Source organism: Bradysia coprophila, unplaced genomic scaffold (genome assembly GCF_014529535.1).
Source record: "Bradysia coprophila strain Holo2 unplaced genomic scaffold, BU_Bcop_v1 contig_87, whole genome shotgun sequence".
NCBI classification, from domain to species: domain Eukaryota; kingdom Metazoa; phylum Arthropoda; class Insecta; order Diptera; family Sciaridae; genus Bradysia; species Bradysia coprophila.
Genome location: NW_023504014.1, coordinates 1,700,843 through 1,715,212, shown reverse-complemented (window position 1 = coordinate 1,715,212; position 14,370 = coordinate 1,700,843). Strand labels below are relative to the sequence as shown.

The 14,370-nt window shown below is 34.0% G+C and overlaps 1 protein-coding gene and 1 long non-coding RNA gene across 5 annotated transcripts in view; one reads left to right on the top strand and one right to left on the bottom strand.

Moving 5' to 3' along the window:
* The window catches only part of LOC119084641 (basigin), a 55,275-nt gene that overhangs the window by 25,543 nt on the left and 15,362 nt on the right, over nt 1-14,370 (bottom strand). For all 4 annotated transcript variants that reach the window (XR_005089105.1, XM_037194708.1, XM_037194709.1 and 1 more), the window contains exon 2: nt 2,449-2,575. Coding sequence is in view for 3 of the 4 variants with exons in the window: in XM_037194708.1 (XP_037050603.1) it covers nt 2,449-2,575 (127 nt within the window). In the remaining variant the exon portion in view is untranslated. The remainder of the gene's footprint in view (nt 1-2,448; nt 2,576-14,370) is intronic.
* LOC119084643 lies at nt 929-13,469 on the top strand. Its single transcript, XR_005089106.1, has 4 exons — nt 929-941; nt 1,558-1,560; nt 13,262-13,293; nt 13,350-13,469. It is a non-coding gene; the product is annotated as an uncharacterized LOC119084643 (long non-coding RNA).

The following is a 14,370-nucleotide window of genomic DNA, read 5'->3' as shown; positions in this document are numbered from 1 at the left end:
GATTTCCATGTTTTCAATGAATTCCACATATTACACATAGCTCACACTCAGTATCAGTATGATCCGCTGTGGTTGCCAGGGTTGTATATTATTAGGAGGTTGCGAAGGGAAGACATTAAATCAAAAAAAAAATGTTCGCTGGTGTGTTTTAAGTAAGTTGAATTCTTTGTTGTGACATTAACGCAAAAAGAAGTGACAGTTGCGAGGAATTCACCTAAATTTAAATAATACCACAGTTGCGGTCATTTCTTTTTCTCGTTTACTGTGACAGTGAATCGCGCTCGACCATCTAATTAAAAATCCAGTGCCGCCTTTTCCATATGGGTCAAATGGGTAAATGCCCGTGGCGCCCGAAGTGGAGCCGAAGAAAATGGCGCCCGAGGTCCTTAAAAAAATTTAGCTTTACTAAATTGGCGCCTATTTTTCCAATTGCCCGATGGCGCCCAAAAGCTAAAAGCGGCACTGTAAAAATCTAAGTCGATGCGGTAATTTATTTGGTTTCATTAGACGTCACACGACAATCCTATAGATTTATTCCAAGGCCATATGATTGTCGAATTTCATCCATAGAGATACAACCTTATCAATATAAAAACCGATCTCTATGGATGAAATCGTGCTCGTTCGGCCAGAAAAAAATTCGTGTTTACAGTTATTTGGAACAAAGCTATTTTATCATTATGAATTTTCAAAGAAAGCAGAACGTAATGTAAAAACTGTGTTGTTTTAGAAATTGACAAAACTTATGGATGGTGCAAATGAAATCTTTTAATGACTGTCACTATGAAAATGTTGTGAAATTTTTGTCAGATAAAATAGAGATGCATTTATTTAAACTTGTCTTCCAACAAGAATTTGGCAAACGGATCTACCCTCACCTTTCAATGGACATGCCTTGGTACATGAGTTTTTTTTTCATTGTGCAACTGTCAGTCAGTTGTGTTGTGATTCTAATGTAGTTTTGAATTTTCTTCAAATTTAATTTTGTGAGTTCAAATTTAACTTAATTCGCGTGAACATCGTCGAAAATTCAACTTGGAGACAAGTGTAAATGTGTATGCAGAAAATACGTAAGCCAAGACTTTGCATTGTTGTTTACAAAAACATCAACAATCAATGTCTTGGTCGTCTTTTCGCATGTAAATAAAACGACCACTTTTTGTCTTCAAATTGTAAAATTGTCAAATTGCCCGACCATTTTTTTTGATTTTTTGTCACCACGCGCAACCTCCTAATAATATACAACATTGGCAACCACAGCGGATCATACTGATACAGAGTGTGAGCTGTGTGGAATGTGTGGAATTCATTGAAAACGTGGAAATCATAAGATATGAGACATTTGAGATATTGTTGACTGTAAGTCTTCAACGGGAGAAACTTTCTTTTAATTTTTATTTGGAGTGAAAAGAGTATTTCGGCTATTTAAATGAAGATGTCGCAATTGTGAAAATAAGTGTTGGAGTTAGATGAGAATTTCGTTTTATTTTGATTGCCTTTTTTGGGACGATTTTGAACCAAACATTGTTGCACAACAATTTATACCGTCTCGCACAGAGGGTACTTTTATCCTAGGTAACATATTCTTGTTGACGAGTTCAACTTTCATTTTTATTGCAGTCGTTTAATTGTCAATATCTTGTACCCAAGGATCTATAATTATTCGCCTAAGTAAACTCTAAAAGATTTGTAACAAAATAAAAGATTTATTAAATTTAGAACTCTCAAGGATTCATTACAAGCGTAGAACTAAATGATAAAGTTACCCCTAACCATACCGTATGCTACTCCCTGCTGGTTAATTGTGAGTTATATGTTTGTGAATTTCGTTGACAAAGGATTTAGAAAAAGAATTCGTTTTAATTTTCAGCTTTAGAAATACTAGAATCGAATTGGATTTTGAAATAAAAATTTTGATGAGCACGGGTGAGACACGAACTCACAACCTTCAACTTGCCGGGCTGATGCTCTAACCAAATTTTGTTTCAAATCCAATTCGATTCTAGTATTTCTAAAGCTGAATATTATCCGTAATATTCGTGTTGTCTTAATTAAGGCTATATTTTGTTGTTGTTTTCTTCTTCGAAATTTGCAACAACCACAACCAGATCAACATTTTTCTCCATTTGACCAAAAATGAGCAATCACGGCTTCATGGTGAAGTATCGATTTTAAGAATATCTTGGCCAGAAATATATGTCAGTAAGTTTTATGATTCTTTATTATTGTTTTCTGCTCCTCAGCAGAACAGCAGAACAGTGCTATCAGAAAGCCTAGATGGTCTTGTAAACATGAAACAAATTTAATTGAATTTGATTTGTCGTTTCCCATTCGTTTTTCATCGCGATAATTAAAATTCTGAGACTTTGGCACTTTACAGGCACGTGACGTATACACAAAAAAAAAACTCGAATAACAACAATATTCATTACACAAATACATACTCACCAACTTAATTTATGTTTGCCTGGCGTTGTTATATTACAGCTAAGTATAAGTGGTTTTGTTTTAGTTTCGTCAAATACTTTAAGTTTGTATTGTTCATTATCATAATTTGGTATCAGGTCTGCAGCACCTGAAACGAAAAACAATTTAAAATGAATTAGATTTTCAATCAGAATAAAAATGTCGATTTTGTTTTCGGGTTTCAAGCAATCAAGATAAGACTAAAATTCTCTAAATTGTTATTATTTAAATCAAAAGTACAAAATGTATTCAAATGAGCAATTTTGAAATGATAAAATAATCTTGGAAAAACGATTTCATGAAAACAAATATCTTTTCCGTCTGCTACTAGATGCAAACAGCAAACATAATGGAAGCTTAAATTTGTTTAAAGTAAAATATTATTGCAGATGACAAATAAACGAGCTAAGATTTTATTTCAAAAATGACAACTTATGTACACATAGCCTAATCTGTGTATAAACTGATAAAATGTATTTTGTTTGATGATGATGGTAATAAATGTGGATGCTTATCAAAATAAAGATAACCCAATTAGACAATCAGTAGGTACTCATTTTTGTCAATATTGAGAGTTGATTTGATTTTGCGAAAAGTATTTTACTGCTCGGCAGGGTGTGCTCTATATTCGGAAAATAATGATGAATAATATTGGAGCAGCACGATGGGAGTACTTCCCCGAGTAAAAATAAAAGTCTCAAAGATTCGAAAAGAGACGTCTCACGTCTCACAACACAAAGGATTTGAGACCGTGAGACGTCTCTTTTCGAACCTTTGAGACTTTCATTTTTACTCGGGTCTATATAGACATTCTTTCCTTGTTATCAAGTTAAACTTGACTTGAGTAATTCTTACCGTATTTTTAAAAGGAAGGATTAAAATTTTGAGGTTGCGACGCAACCGTTACGTTTGTGGTTGGATCCCATTGTAGTGGCAAAATGGGGAGTTTTTTTTCATGAAATATCTTCCTTGTTACCTCTTTGAGTAATATTGAAAAATAGAGGTTTCCAGCCTCCAACACGAGCTGAAGATGAGTAGCAAGTTTGCGACCAGAGCGAAGGTAGCACATATTTCTTTTACAATTAGTAAAAATTCTTTATGGTCTCGGCCAGAGCCTAATATTTGGCAATCGTTTTTGAGAATTTTTGGGAATTTAGGGAATTTTAGGGAATTTTTGGGAATTTAGGGAATTTTTGGGAATTTTTGGGAATTTTTGGGAATTTTGGGAATTTTGGGAATTAATTCCCAAAAATTCCCTAAAATTCCCAAAAAATTCTTTTCTTTGCATTTTTATAATTAAATGCTCGTAAAAGATCAAAAAAAGTTCAAAAACCTTTAAAAACTATGTACAGTGAACGACATCTCAAATGTCTCACTGTCATTTTTTTCAGAGAATGTCATTGTGAATTTGCAATGACACAATAAAATTCTCAGAAAAATTTGACAGTGAGACATTTGAGATGTCGTTCACTGTACAAGCAAAAAAAAAATTGGATTTTTTTTAAATTTTAGTGAACTTTTGAGACTTGGTTCCCAAATATTATGCTCTGAAAGATATAATTCTTGTCGATGTACTTGCACCAGCCAGGGCGTATACTCTACTTGTAGGTCTCTCCAAAGCCGACATTAGTACAACACTACAATAATTTAAGAGCAATCTACACTCCGACCCCCTATGAAATACATTTTTGATGATAACTTTTTATTCGAATTATTTTTGAAAAAAGTGGCCTCATCGTTTGGTGCCAGAACATATAAGGTTTCGATAGCCACTGGAATTGTCCAGATTGATGTACTGTACTGAGAAAAAACTCAAAACTCCTAAAATTTGTGTTTTTTGTGATATTTTTTGGACTTTTGAGTTTTCTCGGCGTAGACTGCATCAATTTTGACAATAAACCGCGAGCCTTTGTCCATATTATTTTTATTTCAATGAACACATCAAAAACACACTGAAAATGTATATTGATATTGGAAAAGTGGAATTTGAAATTCTTAATTTCAGTTTAAAAAGCCGCTCCAATTTTCAAAAAATCTCTCGCTTGAAAAAAAAACAATTTCGTGACTTAACAAATTGGGATGTTTTATTTGTTGACAGTTTGTTTTAATTGTGATCACCGAGATAACCAAAAAACCAACACTAACAAATAAAATATTCCTATCAGCTGACAGATACCTAATATCACATTTCGATTCTTTAGAGTTTCCGTACGTGAGTTCATCATGGCAGTGATTTTTTTAATTAATTTCTATAAAAAAATTGAAAAAGTTTTTATAACAAAACTAAACTTTTATTAAAAAAGGCTCACGGTTTATTCTGGTGGCTATGTTGTGGCACCAAACGATGAAACCACTTTTTTCAAAAAATATTCTAATTAGAAGTTATCATCGAAAATGATTTTCATAGAAGGTCGGAGTGTAGACTGCTCTTAAAATAATTATTTTTGAGTTATAGCTGCAAAAAGGTTTTCGGTACCCTCTGACATGCTTTCACCTTTGAACACTTTAACCGAAAATTTAAAAAAATGTTCGAAAAAAATGAAAGATACGATTCTCTAGAATTGAAGACGAATCTATCACTCATTAAAATCGGAGACCACTTGTTCCCCTATCACCATCACCTCCAGTTTTGGCGATATGCCGCTTAAGCTCAATTTACTGAATATATTATATTCAATATGTTCTGAAATATTTCTTGTTTTTTTTGGGAATTTTTGGGAATTTTAGGGATTTTTTGGGAATTTAGGGAATTTTTGGGAATTTAGGGAATTTTTGGGAATTTTTGAGAATTTTAGGGAATTTTGGGAATTTAGAGAATTAATTCCCAAATATTAGGCTCTGGTCTCGGCGCCCTTTAGCTTTTTAAATTTTAAGGACCCAATTCAGAATATACAACGGAATGCGTGTAAAGAGAGTCGCTACTCTTTATATGTGTGGGATTATGTGTGGGAATGGAATTATTATTAAAAATACGAAAATCTATTGAACATCCTTTTTCAGTCGAGTGACCTGACCGACCCAAGCATTGCCTATATTCGCGAAAATATTTTCTCAAATTTTCGTGATTTTCTCAAATTTTCGCGAATTTTCGCTAAAAGTTTTCTGTGGAAATTTGAGAAAATGACGAAATTTTGAGAAAATGTATGAAAATTTTTGAAAATATTTTCGCGAATATAGACACTGCACCCAAGTGGCAGGACCTAAATGAATGTATGAAACAAAATTCAGAATTTGTTACTAAGCTGTTGTATTTAAAATTGGTTGTTCATAAGTTAAGTTTCTCTTTTATTTTGTGAAGAGACACCTTGTTTTGTGGACGGTCTTCCCCTTTCATAAAACATGTGTATGAGAAAAAAAAACGTCGTCCTCAAAGTCTTTATTCGACTGAAGTTGCCTAACTGCGGTTAGATCACGTACATGACGGAATAGCAGTGTTTTATTAGATTCCTACACACAAAAATTGTTAATAGAACTAGCCACGTTTTTTGTTGGGGCGAAAAATAATGGAAATAAGGGAAGTTATCATCAATACTGGATAATAAAGCAGAGAAGAGCTAAATGTCACTAGCATGAAGCCTAATTCGTGCAATTATTTACAGTTTCCAGGAATTATTTTATTGTGATCCAATGAACGAATGCTAAGTTATTCACGTGTATCAAAGTTTACATTATGTACAGGAATCATATGTATGGAAGAATATCTAAACAATAAAATGCTAAGATAAAATCCGGCAAAAATACATCAATTTTCCACGAAAGTACCGCTATAAACGAAATTGGATCCATGTTTAAACGGTATTTGCTTAATATTCCTTTTTATTTGTTTGGCTATAAAATGTTGACTTTAAAAACACGGCAATACAACGAAAATATTTTAATATATATTCGGTATTCAAAGCGTTATGCTTCATTTGCGTGAATGTGGTATAGCATTTTACCCCGAACTAAGCATTTATGTGTATGTCATTTACAACGAAAAACAGGCATCCGCACAATTATTATTATATTTGTGTGTACGTTTACCAGCCGAAAAAACGGACAATTATATTAAAGAAAATGTGATGTAATAACCAGAAGTGAGCATGTAAAATTAGATATGTTATGTTTTAACACAATGGGAGGGTACGGTTTAGTATTTGGAGCATATTAATTATCGTTTGTTTCAGCTGTGTGGTAACGTTGAAATGTTATATCCATGAAAGCGGTTTTGGTAATATGTCCAGTCAGTAGAAACAAACGTTATTATGAGAATAGGATAATAGAAAATTGGTTTGATCAAATAACGTTATTCAACGACCTACACCTATATAACGAAGCAGTAGTTGTATCTATAGTTTGACAAATAATTATAATGAGATTTCTTTACGTTCGCCTCTACTTCACATAAGGATGTTAGAAACTAATGTTCTCCACTTTTATACAATTAAGAAGTTCATCTTGTCTTGTCTTGTCTATCAAAGTTTTTAATTACAGCAACAACAGCTAACGTGATGTTGTGCTGTGAATGACTATGGAAAGCAGAGCCTATTTTCAAGAAAACGTTTTGAGGGATTTTTTGGACCAGGTTCGTTCAAAGCTATTTTTAGTGAGGTTTTGTTTATATGCCTAGAGAGCCCTTGGAATCAATAATTAATTTAATTTATTTTTATTTTTGCTGGTAGTTGAAGTTCAAAAGTCTATGATCTACTCTTTCTAAGATTTTCGACGATTTCTAGAAGTAAGCAAAAATAGACCGAGTAAGAAGAAGAAATCTGTGGAAAATTTTAGAAAATTTTCTTGAGAATTCTAAAAAAATTCTAGAATTAAACAAATTTCTAAAATTAAAAAAAAAATCTTTAAAATAGGCCCTTATGTATAGTGTTATGCTGTGCAGTAACATTGTCCGTTGTGCTAGTTTAAATAAGTATAGCGACTAGAATACACATTTTCTTCTAATTAAAAAGTTTATTAAAAAAATCCCCATTTGAACAGAAATGTAATTATTTTCTTTTTAATTATTGAAATGACGACCCAATTACGTAGAAAGTGAAACAAGTGAAATTGCTCCTGAGCAAATGATAAGTTATTGAAATGTTTCATCTACTTCCTCCACCAAGACTTAATTACTTGCCGAGAATTTAATATTTCACTTTAAAGTAGGCAAAACTTTAATTTCGTTTCCATGCAACACAATCAGTGACATGCTGCATCATATTCCAATTAGGAATGACGACGAAAGGATATATATGTTCAAAGACAAACACAAAAAAATGTTCAAACAGAACTGTGAAAAAGTTTCATATTTTTTTAATGAATAAACCGAACTGTTTTTCATTCTGTTATGCATATTGTATGGTACAAGAAATCCATACATTATGAGATACTCATTTTAATGAGCTTTTCATGTTCTTCGGGTAATATATTTCGTTTCTGTTTTCTTTCTAAAGAAAATCTTTTCATATTATATCAAATTTGCAGTCGTAGGTTCTCTCTACCATGTTCAACTGACTTTATGGATTTTTTTCTGAATTTTTCTCTTAACTACTTCAGCAGAGGTGTTATCGTTTACTTATTCACTTCCTGACACTGACTGATTTTTTACTTTATATGATATGTGTCGTGACAAAATGTGTGATTTTTTCTTAAACCAAACGGAACAGAACATTCTGCGATAGGGCGTATCGAATTTTGCAAATTTTAAGGACCGCCATAGCCTGTGTGCGGAAAACGTAGATCATCGAAAACTGTGTCCGGGCATGTGGTTGATGGATCCGATGGAGCCCGGGAAGAAGTCCCCCCGGACGACTTTAAGTTTCCGATGGTCATAACTCGGAAAATTGAAAGCATTTTTGAAAACAATGTTCTAGTGAAATGTAGAGCTTTGAAAACTCTACAAAACTACCGAAGAAACCGATGGTCCAAAAGGTGCCACTGCCAAGATTGTCTAACATCGAAAATGTGACCTTTTGGTTTTTAACTTATATTTCCTGAGAGACAAATGATTTTGTTTAGCCTGAGGTATGAGGTGGTAGAGGAGGTCGAGCACTGCCAGTACACTAGGCATGTCCCGATCGGATATACACTTGAAATCACTTTTTTACATTTTAGAATGGAATTTTTAAGAGTGGCCACGTCGCCCACGAAGCAAGTGCAGACACTGCAACCGGTGCTGTTGAGTCGAGGACACCTTGGCCAATAAGTATACATAATATTCCATGACAGTAGCTGAACTCTTTCACAAAATAATTGTGATGTCGATATACAAGAAAGTAGAGCGCACAAATGACTGTTCAACGACATTCTTCGAAAATCTGTCGGTACACTATTACCAACAATAAAATCAACCAAACATTTTATTCAACCAAGATTGGGTTATTCTAAGTAAATGTATAGAATCTAGTCCTTCAAATTAAATCAACAAAATCAAAAAAAAAAACTGAACGAAAAATTCGGAGTGACTGACATCACCTCAATTGTGGATAAACTAATTTTAGTTTTGAATATGCAAATTAGAGGTGGTAGTAGTATTGTATTGTCACTCTGTTTGGAGTCTCCTTACAAAGTCAGACAATTTTCCCTCCTATTTCTCCAGAGCGATGCAATTTACAATTTAAAAAGTTTTCTTTTTACTTGAACATGTTTGTAGCGTGTAGGGAGTAGACAAAGACGAATGTGGAACGTCACGAATAAATTAAAAGCGTAAATAAAATGTACACGAACAGCTTAAGTAAATATTCAAATGACAAATCGAATTAAGGAACCAGATTTGTTTACACATTTAAAACACAGAGGATTTGCAACTTGCAGTCTATACCAAAACCAACAATTCACTAGCTTATACTTAAAATTAGTTTTACATGCTTTTATATATATTCAAAATCTCAACGGAATTTGTGGCAATGCATACTGCATACGATACACAATGCTTTTCATCCAATCAATATTCTACGATAACTGTTAACGTAAGCATTTTGTATTGTAAAAGAAAATGTGTTACTAATGTTTGTGGAGTATGTATAATAATGTGGATGTGTGAATGGGTTATGAGTATTCTTTGGGGACCAATGGTAACTTTATTTAGTTATATGAGAGAGAGAATAGCCATTTTAAATTTTAGATTGAATTTTCAACGTTATGTATGAGTGTGAATATCCAATAGGGATGAGTAAATGATTGGTTTCTTCCAACTATAAAATCAATGAAAAATGCAAAAAAATTTCCAATTTTTTGATGAAAATGGTGTATACAACACAGTCGAGCTCTCTCAACTACCTATAAATCACTCAAAATGTTTGTAAAAATGAAAGAACAAATTTTTTTGCAGCAGGAACATGACAAAAGGTTTGCTAACAAATTATGTTCTTGTCTCACCCATCGTGGCTCTAGCTGTGGTGGAAGAAATATCGTTATCCATTTTGCGAATGTCGCCATTAATGTTGTGATTCAAGCTATTACTCGTAGTTTCACTGTTTCCCATTTGAATATGTAGTTCAGTATCGGGTACCGTATCCATCTCCTTATTATCATAATTTTCATATTTATGAGATAAATTTCGTCCGTCTACAACGCCACTAATCACACATTCCATACATTCATCTTTCTCATCAGTTTTTGTTTGAACATCATTTCGAAAATCCTTTTTCAATAAATCTTCGTGACTAAACGATTTATCGTTGCTGTTTAAAGTAGCCAATTCGTCAACCGTTAACAGCCGAGTGTTAGCTAGATCGATAGAATCGTTAGCTAAAACCGATTTTTTATTTATATCGAACAAATTGTCTAGATTAATTGACGCATTTTTATCTGTTACTTTGATGAAATCGTCTTCGGATACGGTTGTACCGTGAAAAACATCATCACCGTTTGAATCTACAGTCGCGCTATAGCTTTTATCAGTGACGCCATCATCATTATTGCGAAATTTAGTAAATGCGTGGAATTTATCCGAATCGTGTTCGTCCTGATTTATATTTGAATACGAATCAGTTGGAGACGTTAATGGATATGGTGGAAATTCACTTAAATTATTGTCATTTTTTGTTGTATCATCAGTCTCTTTGTTCAAATGATGTTTTAAATTTGTGGACTGACGATGAACTGTATGATGCTGATGATGATGGTGTAGATTTGTGGTTGTGTGAAATAATGATTGGTCACTGTCCATGCTGTCTGTTAGTAAATCATTGGTATTGTTAAAGCCCACAAGTGCTTTGTTATGATGCGATGTTCCGGGTGCCATTGATTTATGATTTTTATTCACACGCAATGTATGATAGTTGGAATGCATTGAATTACATTGGTACCGACCGTCATGACTTGGCTGGGCTCGTTTAACGCTTATTGTTGCCTCAATTTTATTATCATAGCCTTTAAGTTAGATTTATTTCGTTTTAGGAAAATATACTTCCATGAGCAATGTACAAACTAAAATTACATCGAAGCACAGTACTGGTCGCTGATTATGTTAAAATTGTATTTATTCATTGCAGATATTGCAAATTTGAAATTACTGGTTAGTGTCGCTGGTGACATAAATAGGTTGCTAATGTGAACCGTTGAAAAGTGAATAGAACGAGGAATAGAAAGGCTATGAGATACTGAAATTGATCGACAGTGTTGTAAGGGATTTTTATTTACAAATAAATTCCCTCTTCAACAACACGAAGGACTCACTCGATACTAATGCATCAAATCGTTTCCTTCAATAATTTCGCACAAATCAATCCATAACTTCTATGAACACACAAAATTCAAATTAATAAACGTTCAGATTGATTGATTAGCGTCGAGGTTCTTTCTTCTCTTGTAGAATGATGTTTGCTCAGCAGCACATCAATTATACGTCAGCATTTAGTTTGTTCAACGATTCGATTTAATAGAAATAAGACAATGTAAATGAAAATCAAATTAGTTGGCATTAAAATGTTAACATCGAAACCCAAAGTGAGAAAATAGAATTTCAACATAGTAAACAGATGTGTCGAGTCGAGATTCCGAAATACATGTCCGAAGATAGTCCAAGTCCAAAATTTAGAACCCGCCTCCTGTATGATAATGAACCCGCCTCTTTTCAATTGAAGTTCATACCTTCAACGGTAAAGGCGTGTCTAACCAAAGTTAAATGGGCGTGTCTTAAAAATAGGTAGTACTCGACTCTTAATTCTGGACAGTCCAACTTTTTTCTACGACTCTTAATTCTGGACTGTCCAACTTATTTCGTACGAATCAATTCTGGACTGTCCAACTTTTTTCTACGACTCTTAATTCTGGACAGTCCGACTTTTTCCTTCGACTCTTAATTCTGGACAGTCCGACTTTTTTCTACGACTCTTAATTCTGGTAGAACCTAGAACGTATGGAACGAAGATAAACAAGAAGCTGAAGAATGTTACATCACTATTTGGGAACTAATGTTTTGGCTGGCAAGTGTGACACTTTTGTGTAACGCAGGGGCGCCGACTTCTAAGGACAAGCGAGGCTCGGGCACCACTACTCGAATGATGAGCACCACTACATCTTTCCAGTTTTACTTGAAAGAGCACCACTACTCCCAGATTAACCAGAAATATTAACCTTCAACTGATTACTAATCAATAAATCACATAAAGCAAAAATTTTTAGTTTAACATTTAAAACTTCGCGCCGCATCTTTCCAAACATTTTGCATAGTGTCGATATTTCAGATATTTTTCGCGAACTGTGTTACTAGCGTTACTAGCCTAAAGAATCTACAGGAAAAAGTTGGACTGTCCAGAATTAAGAGTCGAAGGAAAAAGTTGGACAGTCCAGAATTGATTCGTACGAAATAAATTGGACTGTCCAGAATTAAGAGTCGTAGAAAAAAGTTGGACAGTCCAGAATTAAGAGTCGAAGGAAAAAGTTGGACAGTCCAGAATTAAGAGTCGTAGAAAAAAGTTGGACAGTCCAGAATTAAGAGTCGTAGAAAAAAGTTGGACAGTCCAGAATTAAGAGTCGTAGAAATAAATTGGACTGTCCAGAATTAAGAGTCGTAGGAAAAAGTTGGACAGTCCAGAATTAAGAGTCGTAGAAAAAAGTTGGACAGTCCAGAATTAAGAGTCGAGTACTGCCTATTTTAAAGACATGCCCATTCCACTTTGGTTAGACACGCCTTTACCGTTGAAGGTATGAACTTCAATTGAAAAGAGGCGGGTTCATTATCATACAGGAGGCGGGTTCTAAATTTTGGACTTGGACTAAGTTCGGAGATATTTCCGAAATTGGTATGAATTCATTGATTTGTTTCTGTTGAATGTTAAACTTCTATTTACTAGTCTGTTAGGCTGATTGAGTAGAACTATTAGCTAATCGTTGGTGTGTTGTCATCAACTCATTTTCGTAAACATTTTAAACTTAAATTTGGTGACACACTTTAAGCAATTTACTCTTAATCAGGAAAATATCAGCCGATTAAGAAATCGTTTAATTGTTACCTTCGGCACTCGTCTAAATTCAATAATTTTTCTCAGTTGGACGGTTTGTCGAAATAACATTGGAATCAGTTTCTCTAAACCGAAGATTGTCTTCCTTTTTCTTTCATTTGACATTAAATGCGTCTATTACATCCAATGCAGTTTGTTACATTAACAACTTTTGTTCAATCGAAGTAAAGGGTGTTTATACCGAGATGTTAAATAGATGTCACCAGGAAGAACATAGCTACCATAAATGTGATACGTTTACATTTGTTTGTGTGTTTTCGTTCTATGAAATTGAATCAACACATTCGACAACACGGCTAAATTACTCCATTTTTTTGTTCAATGAAATCAAATTACGTTAGAGAGTTTGTGCAAAGTTATAGGTCAGGTGGTTATAAGTCAACCACCTGTAGGTGGTTATAAGTCAACCACCTGTAGGTGGTTATAAGTCAACCACCTGTAAAGTGTAAGTTGTAAGTACATAAGTTTATAGGTTAAAAGTATGAAAGTCGAAAGCTATAGAGATTGGAAGATTGTGGATCATGGAGAGCAATTAAACTTTAGGAACCAACCTACTGTGCCATCAATACATCAATAATCCCAATTGAAGATAACCCACAAAAACATGTAAAATCCATGAAAATCTTGAAGTTCTTGAGAAGGAGGAGGAGGAGGAGCAAATTTTGCATCAAATTTCCTAATTTAAACTCAGAAACACAGCTCATGTAGAAGATCTGAAAAATTCCATCTAAAAATGATGGTCCTGACTCTGTCGTTAGTTGAAGCTCTTCATGATGAATATCTATTATAAAAAAGTGTGGTCAGCAAGTTTATTCCTAAGGTCAAAATAATCACAATGAGTAAAAGATTTTCCCTCGTTGACCATTTCCAACTCTTCTCAACCCAAGAACGTCAAAATTTTGATGGATTTTACCAATGAAAGTGTTCTAGACTTTCATTGGATTTTACATGTCTTTGTGGTTAGTCTTCAAAATTTTTGGGATTGTTGATGTCACTGTAGGTTGGTTTCTAAAGTTTACCTAAACTTTTGATTTTCATACTTTTGACCTATAATCATATGAACTTATAAATAACTTTCACTTTAGAGGTGGTTGACTTATAACCACTTGACATATGTATAACTGACTTACTTATGATTTAGACGTCATTTGCGCAAACTCTCAATTGAATCGAATACTAGGGCGTATCGAATTTTTAGAATTTTAAGGGCCGCGATAGCCTCCGCACACAGGCGCAGATCATTGAAAACTAATTCCAGGCATATGGTTGATGGATCCGAAGGTGCCCGGGAAGAAGTCCCCCCGGACGACTTTAACTTTCAAATGGTCATAACTCGGAAAGTTGAGAGTATTTCTGAAAACAATGTTCTAGCAGGATGTAGAGCGTTAAAAACTCTACAAAACTGCCAAAGAAACCGATGGTCCAAAAGGTGTGTCTGTCGAGGTTTTCTAACATCGAAGGTTCG